Raw genomic sequence first — 27123 nt, 5'->3', positions numbered from 1 at the left:
TGTTTGGAAAATGAAACTGGCAAGCATCATCTATTGTGTAGAACAAGAAGTCCCAGAACATCTGTCCTGAAAAAAAAGGAAAGGGAAAAAACACACAAAAAGCCATGTGTGTCATTGTCTATTGGCAAGAATTTTTCACTGATAGGAAAGAGATGACAATGCTGAAAAAGCATCTTTTCACACACATGTAGTGATCTGTATTGGGAGATGATTTTTGAGAATTAACCAGAATGAAGACATCAAATGCCCATGCATGTTCAGTGTATTTGTCAAATATTTCTTTCACTTTTCAGCTTATGTCCCGAAAAATCTCTTTATATTTGAAATATGATTAGAGGTCCTGTAAATGTTTTATGCTGGGACACTTAGTGGAATCCACTCACTTTAATGCAAAATCCAACTCCAGAAAAACACTTATTTCAAATGGGGCCAGTATCCAAAGTATTACCACTCATTTTCAATTGTTGACCCATCTGTCTTATATTTTACATTTTACAGTTCCCCATTTCTTAAAAGTACCAAAAGCTATTTGAGTAGTTATCTCTGCCATAGTCCCAACCATATTTAAGGCATTTTTTTTTCTCACATTGAAAAGAACAATGATTAATACCTTCACTTAACTGTGAATGTGAAAAGTAAGGTGTATTTTTACCAGAAAATATTATCATATGATCACATATCACCATTTCTGGAAAATCTTAGAAGTATGTGATGAATTTATTCTCTCCTAATGTTTTATTTTTTTTCCCACCTCCAAGGAATTCCTATCATATGAGAGGTTTTAAATTATTCATACCCAAGATGTCCTTGGGCCCATGAAGCCAAAGTGAGGATTTTCTTAGAGCATCAAGTGTCTATAGAGACACCCTCTAGCCAGATGGATATATGGCTTATTCCCTCTCATCCCCATTCCTTGCACTTCTTTCTGGCAAACTGTGCTATTACTTGAAAGGTTTGATGCTGTTACTTGAAAGTGGCCTTGGAGGAGTCGGCCAGCTCCCATAGTGGAGAGGTCTCACTCTGCGAGTTGGAGAATTAGGGTCAAGTTCTTCCTTGGAACATGTGTAAGTGTTTCAATTGAGGTATACTTGTCCATGCATTATCACTGTATATTTAAGTACAGACCCAGTGTGTCTTTCAGCCAATTATTGTTTACCCTACCAGATAGAACCTGCATTTTTCCACCTTTATCATTAAAGTAAGTTTTTGCTTTGTATCCTGATAAATTGTCCATGACCTAGCTTTTGAATTTTTCAGATATTGATGAATGTTTGATTGCAAGTACTTGTCCAGATGAACAGTGCGTGAATTCTCCTGGATCTTACCAGTGTGTTCCCTGTACAGAAGGATTCCGAGGATGGAATGGGCAGTGTCTTGGTAGGTATTGAATGTTGTCATCATAGTTTTATTTCTTCTGTCTAGCCTGTTTTCTAACAGAGTGGTATAATACCAAGTGAGCCCTCTTTCAAAATGAATATACATACATATATATGTGTATACATCTGTATGTGTATACATATATATGTATATATATGTATGTGTATATATACATGTATATATGTATATATGTGTATATATGTATATGTATATGTGTATGTATATGTATATATGTGTATATATGTATACATATATATGTATATACATATATATGGAATGTAACAAACATATTATTCTGACACAACTTCAAAGAAAAGTTCTAAGTAACTTTTAACCATGGAGAATATAAGGAAATGAATTGGCATAAAGGATGTGAGATTTTACATGCGACAAATAATTCTGATTGAAACAAATTGTTATCCCAATGTGATAAATAACCAAAACCAAAGAAAGTAATCATCACAGGGAGGAGAAAGTTGGAAAGCAAAATGCTTAAAAAGCAAGAAAAGGCATAAAAAGAAGCTACCGTAGACTAAATAGAATTAGGAAACATACACAAACTTGTAGCAGAAGTAGGAAATGTAGAAAGAGAAATCCTGACTGATTGCTCATTCCCTTCATATTCATATATATATATAGATAGATAGATAGATAGATAGATAGATAGATAGATTTAAATATTTAATAAGTATTTAGTACTGACATTAGGCACTAAGATAAGTGGTAACTTAGCTTTCGTTCTCATTTCCTGTGCTCTAATTAGCTTTCCCTCTTAATGGTTTTCCTTGGTGTTTCTGTCTGCCATATGATCTTTTCCTTAAAAGTTAAAACTCTTTTCCACTCCATGCCAGACTCTGACAATGTGAGGTAAACTTTTCATTCATTCATTCCTTCTATCCTTCCCCCCACAAATGAAGAACTTACTGTATATACCCAGAGTTGTACTGAGTGCTGGAATACTTTAAGGGAACAAAAAAAGTACCTTCCTCATGGAACCTGCTGTCTAGTGGGGGAAGTTGATACTCATCCAGACATCTCTTAAATCAATACAAATGCAAAAGTCAGACAAGTGCTAGCAAGGGGGGTTCTGTGGTGTTACAAGAACACATGACAGAATGAGTTGCCTGTAGGAGAATTCATGAGTTAAGTTTTAGCTGGGGAAGGGGATGGGAGGGAGAACGTTTGGACAGAGGAAACAGCATATGTAGGGGGCTTGTAGAAAGAGGAAGCAGTTCGTGTTCCAGCAACCGAAAAGCCAGTGTGGCTGAAGAACAGGGATCAGGGGAAGATTTGCTGCAAGATGAGGGGGTGGACCATGCCAGACCCTCTCATTCCTGTTAAAAGTGTTGGCCCATTACTACATCTCTGGGAAGACATTTAGGTATTTTAGAGAGGGTGGGATAGGTAGGCTTGGCAAAGACACTCCCAATTTCAAAGTTGTGAACTCACCACCAGGCAGCACGAGCTAAACCTCTGTAGCTGGTGTAGGTGGTCCCGTGCCCTGAACCTCATGCCCATCTGCAAGAGTCTCTATCGATGGAGTTGTGAGATGTTGACCTTTGGGGAGAAGAAAAGACTTTCGTTAATTGTGTATTTGATAAGAATTTGTTTATGTAGTTAGTGCTGATCAGAAAGTGCATTTGGTTTCAATTTCCCCATTTGGCCTAAATTTTATGGTTGTCTATGAAGGTTCCATTGGTGTTCTCATTTTCACATACAGATGCATATTATAGTCCAAGAACAGAACCTGAACTTTACCTTAGATAACTAAAATTCACAATAGAGGTATACACATAGCCCTGATTCATGAACTTACTAATGGAATGTGACTGACCAAATTAGTAAGTGATTACTCTTCAATATAAATGCATTTATCTCGATGGGGTAATAATAATAAATGACCTCTTATACCTAGATGTATACAATCAATCTAATTGTGACTGCTTTGTTCCAGTTTAGTGACAGGAACACAGCACCTCATTTAAAAGTAATTTCGCTTTGCCAACCAGATTAGTAGAGTCATAAGCAGAAATATTAGGTCACTGTGTTACTCAACCAAAGTCACACACTTAGCCACTTGTTCCAAGCAATAGCTTTCGTTTTTGCATTCCTATGGTCATGCATTTCCTATAAAAATGAGGCAGTGTAGTTTTTCCTTCTGCTCTGTAAAATTTTAGGCTCTGTATAATCTATAGCTCAAGCTTCTCTTCTGTGATATAATTGCAGTTCCATCCTTGCTCAATTGGACTTGTTCTTGTCTAAATTTCTCATGAGGGCTTTTGCAGATTATACCAAAATGGATTTTCCATCTTAATTTTTTTAATGGTGGTAGAGCTTTCAAATGTTGAAAAAGTTGAGTGTGACAGAAAACAGATAGATATTGCAACATGCCTCTTTGTTCACACTGAGCCGATGAATGGACTGGATTTCTTGTGAAACTCTGACAATGCTCATGAATACCCATCCATATCTTTTGTTTTTGTTCCTTTATCCATTTGAGTTCTCACGTCTACTTCTCATACCCAAAGATTCTTTCCAAAAGGTGCAGTCCTCACTTCAGCTTGTTTTTGAGTTGAGCTCATGGGTAACACAACTTGACATGTAATTATTCATTCATGTAACGGTTGAGGGCCTACTATAAGCCAGGCATTTTTCTAGACTCTGGGGATTGAGAGTGAACAAAATAAATTCCTTCCCCTCATTGCACTTATACTCTAGAGCTCACGTGATGCTTACAAATAAACAAGCAAGTAAAATATATGGTATGTCAGATGTGACGAGTGCCATGAAGGAAAGAGAAGCAATGTAAGGGAGAGTAGGGAGTGTTACAGATTCTGTGGTGGTCGGAGAGAAATTATGTACAAGGTGTTCCTTGCTAATCATGCTATTTGTTTTGTCTCTAACAGTTATTTGTGACTAGTGGCACTTTATATCCTTTTAGTCCAGAAAATTTAGGATACGTCAGTGAGACTTGTTTTTGTCCTACTTTTAAGAACATTAAAACATTAATGTTTATTAATGAACATTAAAGATATTTTTTTAAATTTCCCAAATCTCACTGAAGAAAAGTTCTACACTTGGCACAGGTTAGTTGTCATTTGTAGAGATAATTGCCACCTCACAGGGCTGTTCTAGTCTGTACGTCTCAGTATCCTTTTTTTTCCTGACACTATCCTCTGACTGACTGCATATTTTAAAATTAGGTAATTAAACTTGTACAGTGTTTCACATAACAGTACTTTCATTTGGCAGTATGCTTATTTTATTTTTCATTTTTACACTCGTCGAGTTTAAGAGCCAATTTGGTTCTTTTTTCCTGTGAAATGGTTTAATTAGGAATTAAGATTTGCTATTTCGACCCTTATGTTTCTTCAGGGACTTGATGCCAGTTACATTTTCTGCTTCTTTCACGAACTAAATGGTGCACTTGCCGAGACTGTTAATGGCCTCTTTGTCTTCAAGCCCTGTAAGCTGGATCTTACTGATGGATGCTTCTCCTGATTTATGAATTAGAACAGAAATTGTTTGGGGCAGAGACAGGTAAAATGTCAGCTGGTGTTGTCACTAGGAACACACTAGTTCAGGGCGTGTGATCCTTCGTTCTCAATAGTTTATTATCCACTTTCAAAATATCTATCCTGTAGTACTTTCTGGAAACTCTTGTTGGCTCCTCTGTTAATGTAGCTTCTTCTTTCAAGTTGTGGATTTTGGTCCTCTCTTGAGAGCCACTTTCATCATTCAACACTGTATTCCTTGGACCTCATATTCGGCCTGGAGTTGTTGCCCATTCAATCCCTGTCTCTACTGACTGTTTCATCATCCTGGGTTCTGTCTAGGTCCAACTGGCTTCTTAAACCAGGATTTTTCTTAAGGGAAGCCAGCTTGTCAGGTACTCAATTTACAGGATTCTTTTGACTCATGGAGAACTAGCCTGACTCCAACCTGACTAGAACCTTCCCCAAAGAAAATGCTCTAATATTTGTTTAGAGGTACTTTTAGTAACTCTGCTATAACGATCATAGTTCCTTGAATTTAGATAGATTTTGGGCCATGTGAGCTCTCCGAAGCTTAGTTTTAATATCTGTAAAACGGGGACTGAAATATTTTCTGCATAGGTTTTATTGTCAGAATTTGATATGCAATATAAATCATCTAGCAAGGTGTCTGACATAAGGAAGGATCCAATAAATGTTATAACCCTTCTTTTCACAACCTTCTCATCCCCCTTTTACCATCCTTGTCCTGAAATACAAGAAATGCAGTGATAACTGATACCTCTTTAAGTATATTATATGTCGAATTTCTCTGTATAACTATCTTCTCTTTGGCTTTCTCTAAGTTCCTGTCATACAGATTTTAACTCATCCTATATCATAGCTTTTGCTTACAAATAGGAGTTATCTTCAATCTTCCAGTTTCCTTTTAACTTCCGAGCATTTCTGTTTAGTTGGAATATCCTTCTTGAGAATTGTAATGCTTCTCTGTAGGATCATTGATCATGCCTAACAAATGTTTCAGTTTCTGCAATACTTCCATTTCCTTTCTTTCACTTTTTTTTTTTTTTCCTTTTTGCTCACCTTCACCTGGTGGGTGTATGCAGCTAGCCATTTTTTTTTTAAGCCAGCTTTATTGAGATGTAACCACACGTCATACAGTTTACCTGTTTAAAGTGTACAACTCTGGTTTTTAGTATAGTCACAGTGTCGTACAACCATCACCACAATCAATTTTAGAACAGTTTCATGATCTCCTGTAAAAACTCCATAAGTTTCGTTTTTATTTTTATTTTTTTGTGTGCTTTAGAAAAAACTGTTTTTTTTAAATTAGTTTCAGGTGTACGAAACAATGTAATAGTTAGACATTTATCATTTATACCCCTCACACAGTGATAACCCTCTTCTCCCCCCAATCTACTCCCCCTCTGACATGATACAGCTGTTACATTTCCACTGCCTCTATTCCTAATGTGGTACTCCACTTTTTTTTATACATTTTTTTTATTATTAGTTTCAGGTGCACAAGACGAAGTAATACTTAGACGTTTATCATTTATATCCCTCACACTGTGTGGACCCCCCTCCACCCAGGTACTCCACTTCTTGTAACTATATCACAAGAAGGCCACAGGGATACGAAAGTCAGTTTCGGGAATGTAATCAATAATGCTATAAAGATTTTGTAGGGTATCCGATGGACACTTGTCTCATTAGGGAGACCACCTCAGGGATAATGTAGATGCCTGGACACTGAACTGTACACCTGTAGCTGAAGCTGAACAATAATGAATGTCAACTATAATTTTATACATGTAGTCCTTTTTAAGGGGACTTTATTGTCTTGCTTTATTGTCTGTGACAGACCAGGTGACTCAGGAACACAAATTTCTGAAATTTTTATCAGAGTAATCTTTTGTCAGCCTGCAATTAAGTTAATGATGACTTTGTGACTACTATTTGCATTTTCTAAATGTAATAGATCTTAGGGATTTGAATAATTTGTATCATTCAATCCACTTGACAACTGGTTAAGCCACAGTCTTAACCAAAACTAAGCTCAGAGAACCTGCAGAATAAACATGGTGAGCTCATTGTTCTAGGAGCTCCTTTCACACTAGGATTTATTTTCAAGTTTTAAGATTCATCATTAACCTTATGAAGTATATAAATACTACATATCTGACAATTAAATTTGCGAACTCATCTTAGAAAAAATGCTACATATCTCATTGCTGAATATCACTATAGTCATCTTCAAAGTACTCCCCTTGGGAAGCTGTGCACCGATGCCAGCTCCTAGTCTACCTTTCAAAGCAATTTTGGAACTCTCTGGAATGGCCATCAGAGCTATCATTGTATTGGCTTTGATGTCCTGAGTGTGATCAAAATGTTTTCCTTTCAATATTTCTTTTATCTTCGGGTAAAGAAAGAAGTCATTGGGTGCCAGATCAGATGAGTAGGGAGGGTGTCCCAATACAGTTATTTGTTTACTGACTAAAAATTCCCTCACAGACACTGCCTGTGAGCTGGTGCATTGTCGTGATGCACGAGGCATGAATTGTTGGCAAAAAGTTCAGGTCGTCTAACTTTTTCATGCAGCCTTTTCAGCACTTCCAAATAGTAAACTTGGTTATCTGTTTGTCCAGTTGGTACAAATTCATCATGAATAATCCCTCTGACATCAAAAAAGGTTAGCAACATCATTGCAACAAGTTGGTGAACTTAATTGTCAGACCTTGTATTCATAGACTTATCTGAAATGAGACTTTCCTCTAGATTTTTTTTGTATATAAGATGGCAGCTGAGCTCAACACCTACCTCTTACAGATGTTATAAAATGTGCAAACATCAGACTTATCCCTAAATTATTATATGCTAATTATATTCTAATCAGTCAATAAGTTGTTATTGAGCACCTATCTATATGTCTGCTAGATGCCAGGGAAGACAAAAAAGCAAAAAAGAGCAGAGTAGAACATGATTATGAGAGGGGTGGGGATATTGGGGAGGTGTTTAAGGGTATAAACTTGCAACTAGTTGGTAAATAAGTCCTGGAGATCTAATACACAGCATAGTGATTAAAGACAACAATGCGGAATTATAAACTTCAAAGTTGCTAAGAGACTAGATCTTAATTGTTCTGACCACAAAAAGGAAATGGTAATTATGTGATAGAGGTGTTAGCTAATGCTACTGTGTCAATCATTTTGCAATAAATAAGTATATCAAATTATCACTTAATCTTATATATGTCAATTATATCTCAGTACAAAACCAAAAAACTACTTTTGTGAAGATAAGAAGCATGCCTGTGTGGGAAGACTAATTATTATAGTAACAAAAATCTCTTTATATAGTTTACAATGTTTCATTGTAAATGAATGTTTCCATTTGAATGTAACATTTCATTGTAAATGAATGTTACAATGAAACATTGTAAAGTTAATGTTTCATTTGATCTTCATGGCACTCATCCCTGTAGTACATACAGAGAAATTGATTCCCAAATAGGTTAATGGGCTTCCTCAAGGTCATAGGTGATGAATGGCAGAGCTAGGTAGGACATGATCCCAGGTCTTCTTTCTTCAAAGCTAGTGTTTTGTTTTTTTCTATACAGTATCTTATATCTCTCTTATGTACACCCAAGAAAATTAGAGAACACAACAATATAATTAACATACTGTGTTTCCCCAAAAATAAGACCTAGCTGGACCATCAGCTCTAATACATCTTTTGGAGCAAAAATTAATAAAGACCCGGACTTATTTTATTATAATATAAGGCCGGGTCTTATATTAATTATATGGTCCAGCAGGTCTTATTTCCGGGGAAACACAGTAATAAGGAAAATATAAGTTCACAGAATGGAAAGATCTTTGTGGGCTGGAATCGTCCCTTGCAAGGAACAATAATAATGGCTCATGGATTCTAGAGTCTTCAGATGTCAGACTCGCACCATAGATAGCCCCATTTCAATTTTGCTGAAAGACAAATGTTCTTTTGGAAAGGTAATGTAAGAAGCAAGTGATTTGGTGGGATTAGTGTATTAATTTTCTGAGGTTGTCCCGGGCTCTTTATCTTGGATGTACATAGCGTTGGCTGTTTTCCAGTTTGGGAAAGCAGTGATGAATCTTTGAGGAACGTGTAACATATTTTTGTAGGCAGCTCTGTTACTGCATATTTTAACTTGGTCAGAATTGATGAGGGGCTAAGACCCTGAGGATTTACTATACCTCACGTGCAGTTGAGGTTATTTCGTCACGTTGGTCTAATCAGGATCTATCTCTTTTTTTGCCATGCTTGCTTCTCTGTCAAATATGTTCTCCCATCATCTTTAGTATAAAAGACTATGCGTGAAGAATAGTTGGAGGACAGTTGAACTAGTGGCATATTTGGGGCAAGAAGTAATCCTGTGTTTTTATGTAGCTATAGTGATAGAATCAGATATTTTTACTATATCAAATGGTGCTCATTCATTGAAACCTGTGTCGGTCACTAAGGAATTAAATGAGGCTGAATGGAATCTGTCACAGTGTTGACAGATTCATGTCCTTGAAAGTACAGGAAGTAGTGAAGGCAAACTGTTCTTCTGGAACCATTCCCAGCCCACCCCAAGGAGCTGAGATGTGAAATGGAAGAGGGGTGGCAGCACAGCTTTGGGCTGACTTGTGTGAGGTCAGCCACTGAATCACTTCTCTCTGCCTTAGAGGTCAAGCGAGGGAGGGGCTTCCGGCCCTCTCGTGTGTTTCCAGGATATTAGAAAGGGCAATTTCAAAAGGGTTCCTGACCCAAATGAATTCAACCCCAAGACAATGAGAAAGCTTGCAGGTGGAAATCCTGGTCAGCTGGGAGTCATCTATGAAATTGTGGAGAAGCGAACATTGCCAGAGAACTGGAGAGAGGTTAATGTCCTCATTTCCCACCAAAGAGGACAGAAGGTGGGATTTGGGAACTAATCACCACAGCACTTCATGTTGATCTTGACAAAGAACTGTGGACTACAGGGTTCAAATGATGAGGTGACACATTTTTAAAAGGAAGTGATGATCGTAAAAATCATCAGGATTCATTAAGAACCAATCATTCCTGTCTGTCTTGACTGCCTCTTCTGATAGAGTTAGTGGAGTAGTGGAACAGGAAATTCTATGCATGTGGCATTTCTAGTTTTCAATAAGGCACATGTTAGAGTCTATCGGGGTATTACTATAGACGAGAAGGATCAATTTGGATTGGGAGATAGTATAATGAGGTAGATTCATAAGCTTTGGAACTATCATATCCACAAAGTGCTGGCCTCATAGGCATTACCCTGGCAACTTCCTTACTGTGGGAGGTAATTAATTCATTGAATGGCAAATGCCAAGTTATGTCCCAAGAGTTTGGAAGCCATTTTTCTGTGTATGCAGTGTTTTTCATGATGTTTCCCTTTTATAGTGAATATATATATGCTTTGTAAGAATTTGGGTACTGTGACTCTTCTATAAGACCATAATCTTAGAGTAAGATGAGTTTTGAACTCCAATATAGAAAACCCAAAACATAACCATCTCCCTCTGCTGCAGGAGTAAGGGGCTGTGAGTGACAGATGGTGAGGTGTGTAGGGACCACCTTGTTTCCCAAGGGTCGATCCTCCCAAGGGTTGGGGCCCGCCCATTTACCAGGACCACTCAGGGCCCCACAAGTTTGTGTCCTTGATGAAACTGAAGAACACTGGAAACCAATGAAGATTTTTAAAGTAGAAGAGCAACACCATTTATCGGATTTGTATTTTAGATAGATTACTTGGCTGCAGGTTGGATAATGGGTTAGAAGAGAGTAAAACTTGAAGTAGAGAAACAAATTAAAAGACTGTGGCAGTAACCCTTGAGAGAGAGAATGGTAGGTAGTATAGAAATGAAATAAAGTGGGTGTATGTGAGAGGTATATGGAAGGTAGAATTGATGTGACTTGGTAATAAATTGAATGTGGTGAGAGAGTAAGAAATCTAGGAAGATGACGCCCAAGTTTCTGACAAGAATTTGAGTGAGTAGTGGTACCATATGTTGACATGGGAGACAGCATAAAGAGAAGGCAGTGGGAAAGGTCACTTTGGGCTGAGATGAGTCAGAGGTGCCAAGAGGACATCAAGTCGAGATGTCTGACCAAGTAGGTACAGGCATCTGCAGTTTAGGAGGTAGGTCTGGGCTAAAGATAAAACACTAAGTTTATTTCACTTATCTTGTATCTACCAAGTGAGGCCTTGCTCTAGACACTTTCATTCTCTATAGAGACCCTGTTTTAAATTGAGGTATAGTTGACATATAATGTTACATCAGTTTCATGTGTATAATATAATGATTCAATATTTGTATACATTGCAAAATACTCACCACCATAAGTCGAGTTAACAGCAGTCCCTATACATAGCTATAGATGTTTTTTTCTTATGACGAGGACTCCAAAGATCGACTCTCTCAGCAACCTTCAAATATGCAATATAGTATTACAATTAGAATCACCATTCTGTGCATTACATCCTCATGACTTATTTGTACCTTTTGACCCCAAATAGAGATTCTTTAGTGATATCTTCCTATATAGTTCCTTAAGCATAAAAACTCCATTAAGGCTAAATACTCATTCAATTCCAGCTGTTGTATCTACATGTAAATGATTGACTTGATAGGATTCTGGTTCCATGCAATTATGTCTGTAATAAAAGAAGAAACACATCAGTCTGCCCTAGATATTTCAAGGCATTCTACCTCATTGTTAATCATGGTAGTAGCCTGGTAAAATAGAACTGTTCTGTGTCTCATGAATAGTAACTCACTATGTCTGTTAATTAGAGAAAATATGGTCTTAAATTGATTTTGCTATTACATTCTGCAGCCCTATAAGTTACATGCCCTGCTTCATGAATAATTAGAGAGCAACTCATATGTTTTTCAACTTGTTCACCTTTTGGAAACCAAACCAGATACTAGACATGACCTTCTCATGTTGCTGTCAGAGATGTGCATGCTGAGTGTCTAGGCCCCTTCCGTCCCGTGATTTACCTGGGCTCCAGTATTTGGAGGCTTCTTTCCAGTTGTATGCTTTCCATGTTGATGAAAGTGGAGTCCCACAACCAAAAGAAGGATGGATAATCAGTTAGTCGAGAAGCGCTGTTTTTGTTGTCACGGCGTAAAGGTCAGTTCACCATACTTAGTGATTCTGTGAAAGTTGGGTAGGGGACCTTGGCAGGGCCAGGTGCTTGGCTGTTCTCAATATGCATATGGAACACACTCCTACACATACAGACACCTTGTGCCTTATTTTGTTTATGCTGTATTTCTGAATTCTGTTATAAAAAAAGTAGAGTCCACTTGTAATGAAATGCAGTGCAAAGGAATGCAATCTGAGCTCTGGATTGCTGGCCAAAACTGGATCTCTGTTGCACATGTGTCCGTGACTCTGCCTGTTAACATTAAGAGGGGAGGAAGCCGTACTGCTTTTGTCGTAAGCCCTGGGAAATGAAATGGATGCAATCAAAAGCCATTTCCTCCATATTGTTTCTCCGCGTTATGATTAAGATGCTTTAAGTTATGGATTGCTTCTAAAATTAAGTCTAAATTATGATGCTGTGTATTGATAGCGCGATGTGGGTTGTTTTTCCTCTAAGTTTTTGGTTATTCACGTCTTCCCCCCTGCCACATGCAGTGGACTTACCCAGGGCATTCAAATGGGGCACAAAATTGAATTAAAAATGCTCCCATATGCGTGAATGAATGTTTGTTGAATGGAATGAAATCAATGAACGTTTAGATGATTATTTTCTGTATAAATGCCACGTTAGCAAATAACCAAAACAAATATAAACTCAGACATTCTCTCTCGACTGTCACTAGACTTAACTTTGTAAGGGAAACTTATAGTCAGTTTGGAAGGATGGGTTTGGGCTTTGGAGTTAATGCTAACTGGATTCAAATCTCAGAGCCACCATTTTCTAGCTGTGTGGCCTTGAACAAGCTATTGAAGTTTTCTATGTCTCAGTTCCTTTCTCCATAAAATGGTTAGTTCCTCTGGATTTTGTTAGTGAGATAATATATGTAGAGCCTTTGGTGCCTGCATGCAGCTAAGTTGTTGATAAAATTAGCTGTTGTTGTTATTCTGTCTACTTCGTCAGCCTGTACCTACATTCAAACTGCCCAAATAGGTTTACGTTTGAACCCTAGATTGGTTTTTATGATACTGATTTAATGCCATCTTCGAACATTTTATTAGAAGTTTCTTTTCACCTTTCTGTTACGCATTTTCCTATAGTTTTTCTGGGTCATGAGTCCTGTCTTTTGCTTGTGAGAATCCTCACATCCTGTTGAACTCACCAGTTCCCCAGGTAGACCTCAAAACATCTTTGCTTTCTTGGAGTATTTTATTTTGCAGGGGATGCTGCTCTCTTTCCCTCTCCCCCTTACAACAAGCCTTCCATTAAAATCACTCATAGAGCATGTTTGACTCCTTTTTTAGTTACTTTTCAGAAAGTCAGTTAAGGCACTAAGTGAAGGCATAGAACCATCGTACATGCAGCTCGCACCTGAGTTTCTTGTCTTCCTGACGGATAATTTGAAACCTTATCTCAAAGATCCGCTCTTTCCATTTCTAACTAAATTCAGCTTTATTCATGTTAGATTTCTTTTTTCTGTTCTCATCTGTTTGTTTTTTCCCTTCCCATTATGCAACATTCTTCAAGATGTGGATGAGTGCCTGGAACCAAAGGTCTGCACAAATGGTACTTGCTCCAACCTGGAAGGCTCCTACATGTGTTCATGTCACCGGGGCTATACCCCGACTCCAGACCACAAGCACTGTAAAGGTAATTACTGTGATCAAATTTCCATTTTTATTTCATCTTCCATTAAGAATATGTGAGAGTATAACTAGCTTTAGAAAAGGGACCATGCTACCCGTCATTTATTTTGACTGAGCTATTCAGGGCATATGTTGGTTGGCATCTTTGAAAGTGGCTCCTCATTGTGGTTAAACACAGACCAGATCTATTTATATAAATGGGGACATGTATTTGTACAGGGCATCTAGAAACCATATATCTATTTATTTAAATTTGTCTCATTATGTAAGTCATATATGCAGTTGCACAGTTCTGTGAATATACTAAAGACACTGATTTGTACGCTTTAAACAGGTGAGTTGCATGGTATGTGAATTATACCCCAGTGAAATTGCTATTAAAAAAATCCTGTAGTCATTATAGAAAATTTAGCAAATGCAAAATGTAAAAAAGATAACGTAACAATGTCATAATCGCATTCATAGATATTTCTATTTCATGGATATTTTCTGTAATTATGTTCTGTGTACAATTCTCAATCTTGCTTTTTGTCACTTAATAATGTATGTCAGCATTTTGCATCTCATTAATAACGATTTTCAAAATTATTTTAAAGGCTGCATAACATTTCAATGTGTTGCTATGTCACCAATTTTTTAGGATTATTTCTTTATTCACAAAAGTGGAATTATAGATAAGATGTACTGAATTTTTTTACTATTTTGATAGAACACTAATTTGTAATTTTTAAAATATAGTGAAAGGTTTAATATTTTTAATGCTTATCTCCTTTAATAATTTCCTAAACACTTCGAATTATTAAACATTTATTTTAATAAACAATATAATTATTAAATTATACATTATAAATAACTTGTTGAACATTAAACATTTATATTAATATCTTTTCCTATTTATCAGATTTTTAAATCAAAGTATATGAACAGTTTATATATAATATATAGAAGCCTATGTACATGTGTATACATATTACATATACCTTTTTTCTGGTATATTGCTGTAATTTGTCCAAGGTTTCCCTAATTTTTATACAGTTCTTTTTTTTAAAAGAAGTTTTAATTATTTTTCTAGTCAAATGTATGGATTGTTTTCTTTTGCTTTCTTCCACTGTTTTATTACATAAAAGCATGCTCTTTCAAAGAGAAAAAGAAGTAAAAATTTTCTCTCCTAAGTAAGTGTTTCAATGTAAGTGAAGGATCTAAGATAATGATTAATTTCTCACTGGGGTAGGCAAGCAGTAAATGGTACCCTACTATCCTATAGTATCTGTAGGATACTATCTCCCACCAGCAGTAGGGAATTCATAGATGTCTAAATTTTGTGCCTTACTTCTTTCATACAACAGAATACCAGCCAATCCCAGTGGAGCATATAAACTAGACCCACCTCCCTTTTCTCTCAGCCTTTCCCTCCTGGCTTTCCCACATCCACAGCTTTCCCACGAACTCCTTAAGCCAGGCATCTCACACCAAGTTAAACATGAGAATCATCTAAAAGGTATTATTTCTTCCCTCTCACACACTGGGTTAATGGTGGATGCAGATCTCACGCATTAAAAGTCATTGTTCATCTTTATTTGATGGCTTTGTCTAGTTTATTGTCATATCCTGTCATGTATCTTCTTGCTTTCTAATCTGCCTGTGTCTTTGCACCGGCTTATTCATTAAAACATATGTACTCTGTCTCACCCTTCATATTACAAATTTGTCACTAATCTTTCTTCAACTTGCATTCTCTGACTCATCCAAATCGATGTCACAACTAATCTGTGACTGTTCTGGGCTTATTTTGACCGAAGCACTTATGCGTGATTATCCTGCCTTGCACACTCATCTCTTTCCTCACTGCTCACCAGAACCGTGATTCTTCAGTAGTTCTCCATGCAAACTTGGATAAATAATCTCAGATTTTCAGATCTCATGACATCCCTAAACTTTGGGGATTGGACTCTGTAGACGGATCATGCTCAGAGTAAACACATATTGAATGAATGACTCATTACCACTCTCTTTCCCTTGGCCATTTCCATTTCAGCTGAGGCTGCCCCTCTCTAATAGGTCTCTCTGGCACCCCAGAATTCACACCATCAGTTAATGCCAACCCTAGGAATCCTCCTGTTTTTCAGTCTACGAGGCATTATGCTGGGCTGCTGCAGAAGCTTCTCTTCAGCCTTCCTTTCCTTCCTCTCTGGTATATGAAGGAACCAACATGTTCCAGGTATTATTTTCAATTGCAGAGGTTACTGAGAGGCTATAAGCTCTCCCAAGAACTTCTACTCCTTGGAAGAGATGCAAATCTGCAACAGATAATTAAGTACCAAGTGATGAAGGTTAACATTGTCAGTGATGTCATGTGAATGTCATGTACCCCTGACATTGTGAGAACTAGGGTACTCTGCTATTCCTTCCAAAAGCCCATAACTCCAGTCTAATCATGAGGAAAACATCAGATAAATCTAGACGGGGACATTCTGTGGGATTCTGGCCCATTCCCTCAAGACAAAACAAGAAACACAACTAAAGACTGATTAAGGAAACAAGACACCTAAATACAATGTGGTACCCTGAATTGGATTCTGGAAGAGAATGATGACACAAATGGAAAATCTGGTGATATTCAAAGAAAATCCAGTGTTTACTAAAACAAAACAGAAAAAAAACAACAGCATATGAGATTCTAGCTTGGACACTCAGAAGCTGTGTAAGATTAATTAGATAAGTTCGCTGACTTTGCTAAGCCTTACTTGCTCGTTTACAAAAAGGCAGCAATAATGATACCCTCTAGGGTTGACGTGAGCATTACGTGAGATAATACAAGAACAGATTATACATGGCGAATGTGATAATGCAGGGGCAGAGCATAACACATTGTAGTTGATGGTGTAGATAATGATGTTATTCGCCAAATTATAGGCATGTACAAAATTCTGTTAAAGCCAAGAACCATGTGACTAATTCTGCTTGCGTGCTCTGAGAAAGCTTCACAGAGGTGTTGCCATTTGAACTTGGTCTTCAAATATTGAATACAAAGGGGAGAAAAACTTAGTAGGCAGAGGAAACATCACATGTCAAAGCTTGGAGAGGTGGGAGAGGGCTATTATCCCCATTTGCCATTTCACTTTGCCCTCTGATTTTCATGGTGTTTTTCCATTGCAGCCGGGGATACAGTTAGGCTACATCCTCAGCTTCTGCTTTAAAACCTACATAGTGTGTTTCCCTGAAAAGAAGACCTAGCCGGCCCATCAGCTCTAATAGGTCTTTTGGGGCAAAAATTAATGTAAGACCTGGTCTTATAGTATATAAGACCTATTATATTATGTTATATTTTATATTATATCTGGTCTTATATTATAAAATAAGACCGGGTCTTATATTAATTTTTGCTCCAAAGGATGCATGAGAGCTGATACCTGGCTAGGTCTTATTTTGGGGGAAACACAGTATTCATGAACTATTTTCCTTACTCCCCAAGCAAAGCCCTTCCTTTTTACAATAATAAATTGTATAACATCCTCTTTCTTTAATTATTTCATAATCTTTCCCAAACCACATCAGCTCACAGATGTTGAATTCTTCCCGGATTGTAAATCTGTCCCTTTTCCAACATTCTAGCAACTCTGCCAATCTCACCTTGTTGATAGTCCTAAATATTGACATTGTTTTCACCTCACTAAATGTACTGACAACCTTTTTCAAGTTGTAAATACATTATATAATGTATTAATGTTAATTCATTACTACGGATTTGTGTCTTTTCTGTGTCTTTGTATCTCTTTGCATCTGTACATTTTAGTCTCTACTTTAACTCTGAGCTAGACTTGTCATAGTAATATGTGCAAAAAGTCCCTTAAAGAAATATCTTCCACAGAGAATAATATTTTCCATTCATCTCTTGGAACAAAAGAGAGAAGACATTTGTCCTACGCGCCTGTTTTATTGGAAAGCTTTCTTCTGTCCTTCATCCAAAAAGAAAAAAAAAATGTCTTTGTATCTGTAGAATTAGATGGCCTCTGTTCCCCTTGGTTGTTTTAAATATCCAAAGATCACCTTATTCAAGATAACTGGGTTGCTTCAAGTTATTCCAAATGTGTATGTCATTACTTATAATGAATTACTTCTGACAGTCTTCCCAATATAAATGAGTAGCTTATGTAAGATGTCTGGCTTATCCTGACAGTACTTGGAATGGAGGGTATATGCTTGCAGCAGATATCTTCACATGGGAATGCTTAATTTGTCATCCTCTTTGAGAAAGTCAAAGAGAGTCCAAGGCACTAACAATGTCGTCAGACATTACATGAGATCCAACCAGCTACGAGCTGTTGTTGATCTACAATTCTTGAACCGAAAGATCTCAAGTATTTTATAGGATGTGCTGAAAGAAAATACGGTGTAGGCTGCTCTTTGCTGTCGACCACTCCTAAAGCTGAGTGTGTTGGAAAGGCATAAAATAATTCTTAAGATGAAATTCAGCTTGCTTATTAAATTTCTCTATTGACAATCAATAGTTGGCAGCCAGGACTTATTTATAAATAAAAGGGATTAATAACACAATAAGTGAAACAAAAGTTTCTTGTAAACTAATTTGTATATAAAATTAAATAAGAAACAAGTTCCTGAACTCCCATTACATTGATAGTTTATGTGAGTTTTTTCAGGAAACATGGGATAACCTAAGACCTTGCTTATATCAGGATAAAATTCAGAAGATTAATGTCTCATGAGAGGTTAAGAAGTGCAACTTTGCTCTGGAAATAAGTAATTGTCAATAATACTGGAGGGGAAGAACTGTGGAGTTAATTGAGTTCTCCTGGGGAAAACTTTTAGATCCATTTTAAAGAAGATAGTTTTAGAAGAAAACAGTAGTCAGACATTGATCATTAGGACATGGGTTCCTTAAAACAAATTCTACTGTTTTTAGATTAGGGCTCTTTTTCCCCTCTTTGAGTATAGGGCTGATGAGTTTTCATCTGTTCAGGACAGAATTATCTAATGATATCAGACCAATATTATGACCAAATAAAAACATTTAGAAAACTAACTCTACTTCTACCACAAGTGTTCTCAAGTTATTGATGAGGCCAATCCTTTTTTTTTTCATTTGTATAAATATATATTTATACAAATACATTTTTTCTAGAACATTTATAAAAATCATATTCTTTCTTGGTCAATAGCTTTATGTTTAATCAAGGCACTTAAAAAAATTCTCACCACTTTCTTTTTTGACATTTTAGAAGCCATCATAATGGTTACCACCATTTCACTTGGGTTTCCTTGTTCCTTTGAATATAGGTTCAGTGTCTTTTAACACAAGTATTTGACCTTACACTTTTACAGCTTCAAAATACAGGAGAAATCTGCATTTCTCTCCATAACGGCCTGCATTCTATTTTTGTCTTTTTAATTTCTTGGTAAAGTCTGCATTCTGCCTCCTTTCATGAAACTCTGCAGGTCTACAAACTGTTGGATTGTCATTATTTTGTGCTTACGGTTCTCTCTGAAATATTTCATATTATATTTCTGCTACATCCAAAGTATGAGAGAGATGGCAGAAGGCTTGGTGTTATATTAAAAGTAGCTTTAATTTGCTCATAAATTTATCATCTATTTGTAGCTATTTCTGTTCTACAGTTCAGCCTACTGAGGTTAATAGGAGAGACACTGGTGGGCTACATCATACTAAAGTTTATTGCGTCTCATCTAGGAAGTGCTATTGTTTTTGTAATCATAACCCCAGAATGCATTGTAGAGAGCACTACAGTCTCCTGGGTGGTCCCTTTTTCTTTGTTTATAAAATTTTGTTGTTGTTGTTGTTGTTGTGGGTCATACCTCAAAAGGCCAGCCTGGAAAGGGAGGGCTTTGATTTATGGTCTCAAAGTTGAGCTAAAGGGGGTCTCTAGATATGACCTAATTTAAAACAATTGCTATTGTTTGTGTTTACAGATATTGATGAATGTCAGCAAGGGAATCTCTGCATAAATGGACAGTGCAAAAACACCGAGGGCTCCTTCAGGTGTACCTGTGGGCAGGGGTACCAGTTATCAGCAGCGAAAGACCAGTGTGAAGGTAGGAGTGTGGCAGTGTGAGCGACTGTGATTTTAATTTAAGACATCTGGCCTGAAAAATTGTGCATTCAGTAAAGTGAGTGTGTCTTTGAGAAACTACATAGATGATTGCTTTATGATGCCAGAAAGCAAGGGACTTAAACTTTGGTCAAGAAAGTCAATAAAACAGGATAGAAAAAGCTTAACTTTGAAAAATATGGTATTAGTCATCAGTGACCATCCACTGATTCGTATAAGAAAGAAAAATTATAGCTTCCCATAATTCCTTACTACAGAAAATCAAGTCTATTAAATTCATTGGGAAGTTTTACGTACTATGATTTCAGGAATTAGGTCATTATATCAGCCTGGTATTGTGCCATGAAATGTTATTGACCTTAGCTTTTGTGTGTATTTAGCTTTAAAAGTTTTGTTCCTTTAAAAAAATATATCACTAAAAACAGCTTTTCATCAAGACTGAAATAGTGTCCCCCTTGTATTCAGGGGTAAAGTTGTGAAATATGTCCTGTTCTTACAGATGCTAGGATTTTGGACTTCATTGGGGTTAACCGTAGACTTCAAAAAATTTTTATTTAACTTCATACAAAATTACTTTACATACCAATAAATATATGCTTCTTGAGCTTCAAGGTATTATGTATCACCTGTGACAAGCACAACTGTCCATAGTTCCTGAAAAGAAATGTGATTTATCTAAGAACAGAATACATACATAAGATCAGTGTCATGCCGGGTGTCATGCGGGATCTCAGCTCCCGCTCCCCACACAAGAACACAGGATATGGTGAGGCCAAAAAGGAGCACCCATGGAGCCATAGATAGGGGAGTCATACCATTATATTCTCACTGGCGGCTGGGTTGGAGACACAGGAAGCAAGAGCTACACGATCAGCAGCCTGCCTTCCACTCTCTCTCTGCCAACCAACCTCACTTGCTAGCTGCAATCCGCCATGCTAACTGCAATCTGCACTTGCTAGCTTAGCCACCATCTTCTTGCTAGCCACCATTTTCTGCTAGCATAGCCACAGCAGGTATATTAATGGCCACTGGCTCACTGGTTACAGCTGACGGCCAACTAGCCACAGGTGATGGCCATCCAATCACAGTTGATGGCCATTTACTACCTAAGCCAGCACCTTTCTACGTGAGAGCCTGGAAACTGCACTCCTGGCTCTGTCCCCACAATCAGTTTTATTATAAGGAAATATATCAGTATTTGTATATAAACTTTGAATATTCAGTGAATAAAATGGTCTCCTGAGATGGTGTCATAAGAAAGACAATATATGATGGTACTACAAAGTTATCTACCAATATTATCATAACCTTCCCCAATTATCCCTTTCTAGAATACATAAACACCTAGTCTCAAACTGGAGAATGTTAGAACACACACAAACACACTCTTCTACACAGATAAATTAAGTAATTGGTTCTAGATTCTATGAGTGCCTCTCAAAGTTGTATACTTTTAGGACCCCTGACCTCAGTTAGCTAAGCATTCATCAAATGCTTGCCGTGCAGAGAAAACTATGATGAATGTATAATGCGAGAAGAGGTCTACACATGACGTAAGAAGGCTGTAATATTCATAGTCCTTTCTTTTGAAGAGCCTGTGATATCACTACCAAAGAAAAGTCAGAAACATGCAGAACCACTCACCAGATTATGAGTAGGGGCAAACCAATTTTAGGTGGGAAATGCTGTGAAAACACAAAAGGATGTAATCTGAGTTGGGGAGAGCAATGGTGCGGGGTCCCTGTGGAAACTGATGTTTGTGTTTATTCCCAGAATTATGTTGCCAGAAGTAGATAAATATACTCAAATGTTATGAACAAAGTCTGTTAACAAACATGAATCGAATGCCCGCCAATTGTAAAACACTAGGGCATCTCAGAAGTGAGAGAGGCTGTTGCAGACATCGTCCCTGCCCACAGGAAACTTACAAACCCAGGGATATGTGGGTTCAGGAAGAGAGATCTGTTGGCGATGTAGACATCACATGGGCTGAGAGGAGGGAATGGCCATTAGAGTTGGCCAAAAAAGTCATTGTTATATAGAGTGATGGAATCGGAAGCCTGGTGAATATGGAACTGAAGGGTAAATGAGTGAAAAAGAAATGTGAATGTGTATGCGATGATCAGGGGTCAGAGTTCAGGGTCCGAGAGTAAATGAATATGTGGTACTATTTTCCAATACAATTTCATTTATAGTAGTAGGCGCTGGACTGTAGCGTACTGACCCTTGCATTAGACTACGTGCTTTTAAACTCAGAGTGTCATAATAGAATCTATGGAGGAAATCTAAGAAGTCTAGTGGAGGCTTACAGATGACAGCAAAGTGTTTGCTACTCATCAGTGAACAGAGGGATACATAGGTACAGGCTCTAAACACGTTGATTAAAATTTTAAATTCATCTGGATTTTTCCCTACCAGGGGATTAATGACTTTTCACTAGAGGACAGTGTAATTCACATGATGAAAAATCTAATCTCAGTTAATTATAACCAAGATAGTTGATAGACTTCCTTTGCATGAATGACTAAAAGTATTTTTAAAGCACCATTTCTACAGTTGCTTTTTCCTCTCTTGCTTATAGATATTGATGAATGCCAGCACCAGCATCTTTGCACTAATGGGCAGTGCAGGAACACAGAGGGCTCCTTCCGCTGTGTTTGTGACCAGGGTTACAGAGCATCCACCCTTGGGGACCATTGTGAAGGTGAGAATTGCTTCTGATTTCAGAATCAGAAATCAGAAAAATGGCAGAATCGGGGAAATCTGGGCGTTTATCCCAGCCCCTGTCCTGGAGCCCAACCTTTGGACTTCACAGTATTAGGTCTCTGCGAAGTATTTTCCCCACGGTCACACAAATAATGCAAAGAAGGGAGTGAAATCCAGGTTTTCTTTGCGTTGCTTGGAACTGTTTTTCTAGAAGAATTGTGCCAGCGAAAGGGGTAAAGAACAGTTTAACTTTTCTCAGCTGTAGATGGTTTGCCCTGGGTGTGTAGTTCAGAACTATAACACCTGATTTATGCAGGCCCAGCATCCAGATGTTCCACATAAGTCAATCCAAGTTAATTTTCCAGATAAGTGGAATGTTTTTAAGAGCCAAACTTTAATTCGGTTTTGAGCTTTTTGCATAAAACATTTCTAAAAGACATCCCATGTATACAGTATTGTGCAGTCGTTAACCACTTTCTCTCTTTCTCTATTTTTCATTTTTACCATTTTCGAGGACACTTTATTTTTTTTAATTAATTTAAATTTATTGGAGTGACATTGGTTAATACATTTGTCATGTGGGGCGGCCTGCAGGGTCTCTGGTCCCGCTCCCCACATAAGAATACAGGACATGGTGAGGCCAAAAAAGAACACCCCCGGAGACATAGATGAGGGAGTCATACCATTATATTCTCGCTGGCTGCATCCACCTCTCTGCAATCCGCAATCCACAGTCCGCCGCTTGCTAGCTCAGCCACCATCTTCTTGCTAGCCACCATTTTCTGCTAGCATAGCCATAGCAGTTATATTAGTGGCCAATGGCTCCCTGGTTACAGCTGACGGCCAACTAGCCACAGCTGATGGCCATCCAATCACAGTTGATGGCCATTTATTACCTGAGCCAGCACCTTTCCACGTGAGGCCAAGAGCCTGGAAACTGCACTCCTGGCTCTGTCCCCACAACATTGTATCAGTTGCAAGCGTACAATTCTGTAATACATCATTTGTATATTGTGTTGTGTGCTCATCACCCAAAGTCTAGTCTCCTTCTGTCTCATATATTTGGTTCGCTATTGGTAATCACTTTCCCTACCTGCCATGGTTCAGAACCTCTCTCAGGTGGTCAGGGCTGCTGAGCCAGTCTGTTACCCGTCTGTCACTCTCTCTGTTTTCGGTATCCACCCAGGTAACAGTTTTTTCCCCTGTTACTGCATTTAGACCCTGTCAGTTGTGAAATCAGAAATGTGAACATGGCAGGTCTGTGCCCCACTTGGAGAGTTAGAGTACTGTAGTACATGAACTATCTAGTGATTGGTTTTGTGGCCCATAGTTCCATGGCCCTAGCTACTTTTTCACTTCCCAATTGGTTGGGAAAGATCCATTGTCCATTATAGCCTCCTACTTTTCTGACCAGAGAACTCAGCACAAGCAATTACAACCCTTCTGGAGGGCAATGCAGGCAACGGAGCCATACAGTATGGTTATCGTAGAATCAGTCAGTGGTCTTCTAGGATTTTTCCCTAAGGTTGTAATGGTCTTCAAAGGGCTAATAACACCTGTGAAAAGTTGTAATCAACATACATATTGGAAAACAGGCACATGGGCAGATCAGAGGTAAATCAATATAATAAAATTTGTGTGAAAAACCATGTTTGGGGAACCCTGTAACATATGGGTAAATGTTAATGATCCAACACAGTGGCATTCCAAAGTGGGACAGGCAGTCTTGTTGGGAGGAGCCAGTCATGGAAGAACCTAGTGTGGCAAGGCCCAGGTAAGGCGCTGAGAGCCCTCTGCCCCAAATCTGTCCTAGCCACATGGTGACCGTGCCGTTGATTAAGTCCTCCTTAGAGGGCATGGTCCTCTATTTTGGCTGTTTTAATGTGCAACCATCTTATAGAAGTTCAAGAGTTTTATTCTATAAATATCCATTGCATGAAAAGCCAAACAAAACCACTGTAGCCAACTTGCTCGCCATTATTCATATGTATGTTTATAAGGTACTGTTACGTTCCATGAGAAAGCTTCTTGTGGAGTATATAACTGGCCCTTTTTTTCACAAGGTCAGTAGGGCTAATTTCCCTACTGTTCTAGGTTATAAATAGGACTGGAGTCCATCCAGCTAAGTCAGCGCTCCCTTGAGACTGTATTCGCACTTCAGCTGGCTAATGTGCAATGAGTACTGTTTCTGACCCTCCCTAGTGGTATTTAGCTGTAATTAGCCGCACTGTGACTGTTCACATGCTTCTCACAGCTGCGGGGAGAAGAGCCATCTTTTTTGTTGGCTTTTATATTTACATGTGTAACTTGCCTCTAATAACTCTGGCAAAGATCTTGTTTTCTTACAGTGTTATCCTGCAATCCTGCCACTGGCCTTCTCTTAGAGTCATAACATAACCCAAGTGTGATGTTCATTTCTGTGTGCTACTTACTCCAGCATGCTCAGTAGCCACTTAGTCTGTGACAACGGGGTTACCTCAGGTTGTCCTGGTTATTAGAAGTCTAGACATCTCCACCTTCCAAGACTCTGTCTCTGACTTGTTCCCCTTCCAGGCACAATCTCTAATTCCATGACTATTTTGGCACCTTCCCCAGCCCCTCACTGTGGTTGCTCCCTGCTAATCCCTTGCAAATCCTGAGAAAAATATTCCTGATTGACTCTGTCTTTCTGTGGTCCTTCTCTTTTGGTCATTTCTTTGTGGACCAAATCAAAAAAGGTGGAAAGAAGTAATAGTATTTCTTCCCTTGTCAGAATCATTCATCTATACTTTTCATTCAACAAATATTTATTGAGTACTAAATATGTCCGAGGCACTGCTGTCATAAACACAAGGCATAACGTAATAAACCAAAACCAGAAATTCCTGCCTTCACAGAGCTTACATTCTAGTGAGGGAGATAACCACATGATGAGTAAGCTATTAGGTTGGTGCAAAAGTAATTGCAGTTTTTGCAATTAGTTTTAACCTTCTAAACCACAATTACTTTTGTACCAACCTAATACATAGTTTGTTAAATTGCAATGTTTGGGAGAAAAATAAAAGGGGGGTATATAGGGAGTGCTGAGGGAAGGAGGATAGTGATTTTAAATGAGATTGCAAGCAGAGGCTTCCCTGAAATGATGACATGTAATTGTTTCTGGGAAGAGCATTTTGTTCAAAAGAATAGCAGATGCAAAGGCCCAAAGGACCAGGCTTTGTGGAAGACATTAGGAGCTCGACTTGGTCAGTTTAAATTTGTGATGCCCATAATGAGTATTCAAATGAAAATATCTGAAAGGCAATTGGACCTGTGCATTTGGAATTCAGGGGTGAATTCTGGGCTGGGAGATACAGGCATAGAAACAGTGTTTAATGCCTTGAAATTGGAAGAAATCACCAAGGGACTTAGGTTAGTTAGAGAGCAGTCCTAAGACTGAGACATTGGCCCTACAACATTGAGAAGTGAGGAGATGGGTGAGAATAAGCAAGGGGGATTGAGGAAGAGGCAAGTGGGGAAGGAAGAACACCAGAATCCAAGAGAAGACAGTATCTCAAAGAGGAGAGAGTGATGAACTGTGTCAAGTATGGCTGCTGGGCAAAATGAGGACCAAAAATCGACCAGGGGGTTTGAGCAAAATGGAGGTCATTGGTGACTTTGACAAACTCAGTCTCAGTGGAGGGCTGACTAAGATTGACTGTTGTCTTAATGCCTGTTTTCCAACTCCTAGAAGGAACCCATCTTTTACACCACCCTCCGTGGCAGTGCATGCCAGTCCCATGTTGGGCTTTTTTCATGTTCATCCTTCCTTCCTTCCTTCCTTCCTTCCTTCCTTCCTTCCTTCCTTCCTTCCTTCCTTCCTTCCTTCCTTCCTTCCTTCCTTCCTTCTCTTTCTCTCTCTCTCTCTTTTTCTCTTTTTTCTTTCTTTTTTCTTTTTGCTTTTGAAAATAGATGTGTTGCAAAAATTTTTTAAACTAAATCAGACTGTAACATAATGTACTGAGTTTTAAAGTCTATACAATTATTTATAAACATAATACTTCTTTTTCCTCACATACGTTATTTCTCCTGGATTTTGGAAAATAAATGAAAATAAAATTATTTTAAAGTAGTGTCAACAAAGCTGATGTGCATCTATAATTCTGAGGCAAACATTTAAGGGAAGGGAGTGCTTCCGTTGTCGCTGAAATTCAAATTCTCAGGATTCTCCTTGATCTTTTTTGAATTGAGGTTTTCACATAATGTTAATAATCAAATATACTTCTTTGTATTTGATCATCTCAGTTTCCTACAGAGCAAAGAAAGAAAGGTAGATCGAAGAACGGACCTCCTACTCAACACCCATGAGAATAGCTGTGGAGCTATTAGAATAAATGTGCAGCAGTTGGAACTCTCATACCCTGCTGATGGGAATGTGAACTGGCACAGCCACTTTAGAAAATAGTTTCTTCAAAAGTTAAACCTATATGTAACCCAGGCCTCCTACCCTTTAAGAGTTTCCTCAAGAAAAATGAAAGCATGTGTTCACAGGCAGACTTATACAGGAATGTGCATAGAAACTTGATTAACAATAGCCAAAATGAAACAATCCAAATAGTCATCATAAGGGGGATGGGTAAGCAAATCGTGGGACATTCATACAGTAGAAT

General features: G+C 38.1%; 1 protein-coding gene across 18 annotated transcripts in view; it reads left to right on the top strand.

Annotated features, from left to right (window-relative positions):
* LTBP1 (latent transforming growth factor beta binding protein 1) overlaps nt 1–27123 on the top strand; it is a gene marked incomplete at its 5' end in the record, with an annotated part of 351236 nt that overhangs the window by 249289 nt on the left and 74824 nt on the right. For all 18 annotated transcript variants that reach the window (XM_081068154.1, XM_081068156.1, XM_081068146.1 and 15 more), the window contains 4 exons: nt 1258–1377; nt 13585–13707; nt 19650–19772; nt 22371–22493. In XM_081068154.1, coding sequence (XP_080924280.1) covers nt 1258–1377; nt 13585–13707; nt 19650–19772; nt 22371–22493 — 489 coding nt within the window. The remainder of the gene's footprint in view (nt 1–1257; nt 1378–13584; nt 13708–19649; nt 19773–22370; nt 22494–27123) is intronic.

The sequence above is a fragment of the Rhinolophus hipposideros genome (assembly GCF_964194185.1).
Source record: "Rhinolophus hipposideros genome assembly, chromosome: 12".
Classification (NCBI taxonomy): domain Eukaryota; kingdom Metazoa; phylum Chordata; class Mammalia; order Chiroptera; family Rhinolophidae; genus Rhinolophus; species Rhinolophus hipposideros.
Note: the sequence above shows the minus strand (reverse complement) of the source record. Positions and strands in the feature narration are given on the sequence as shown.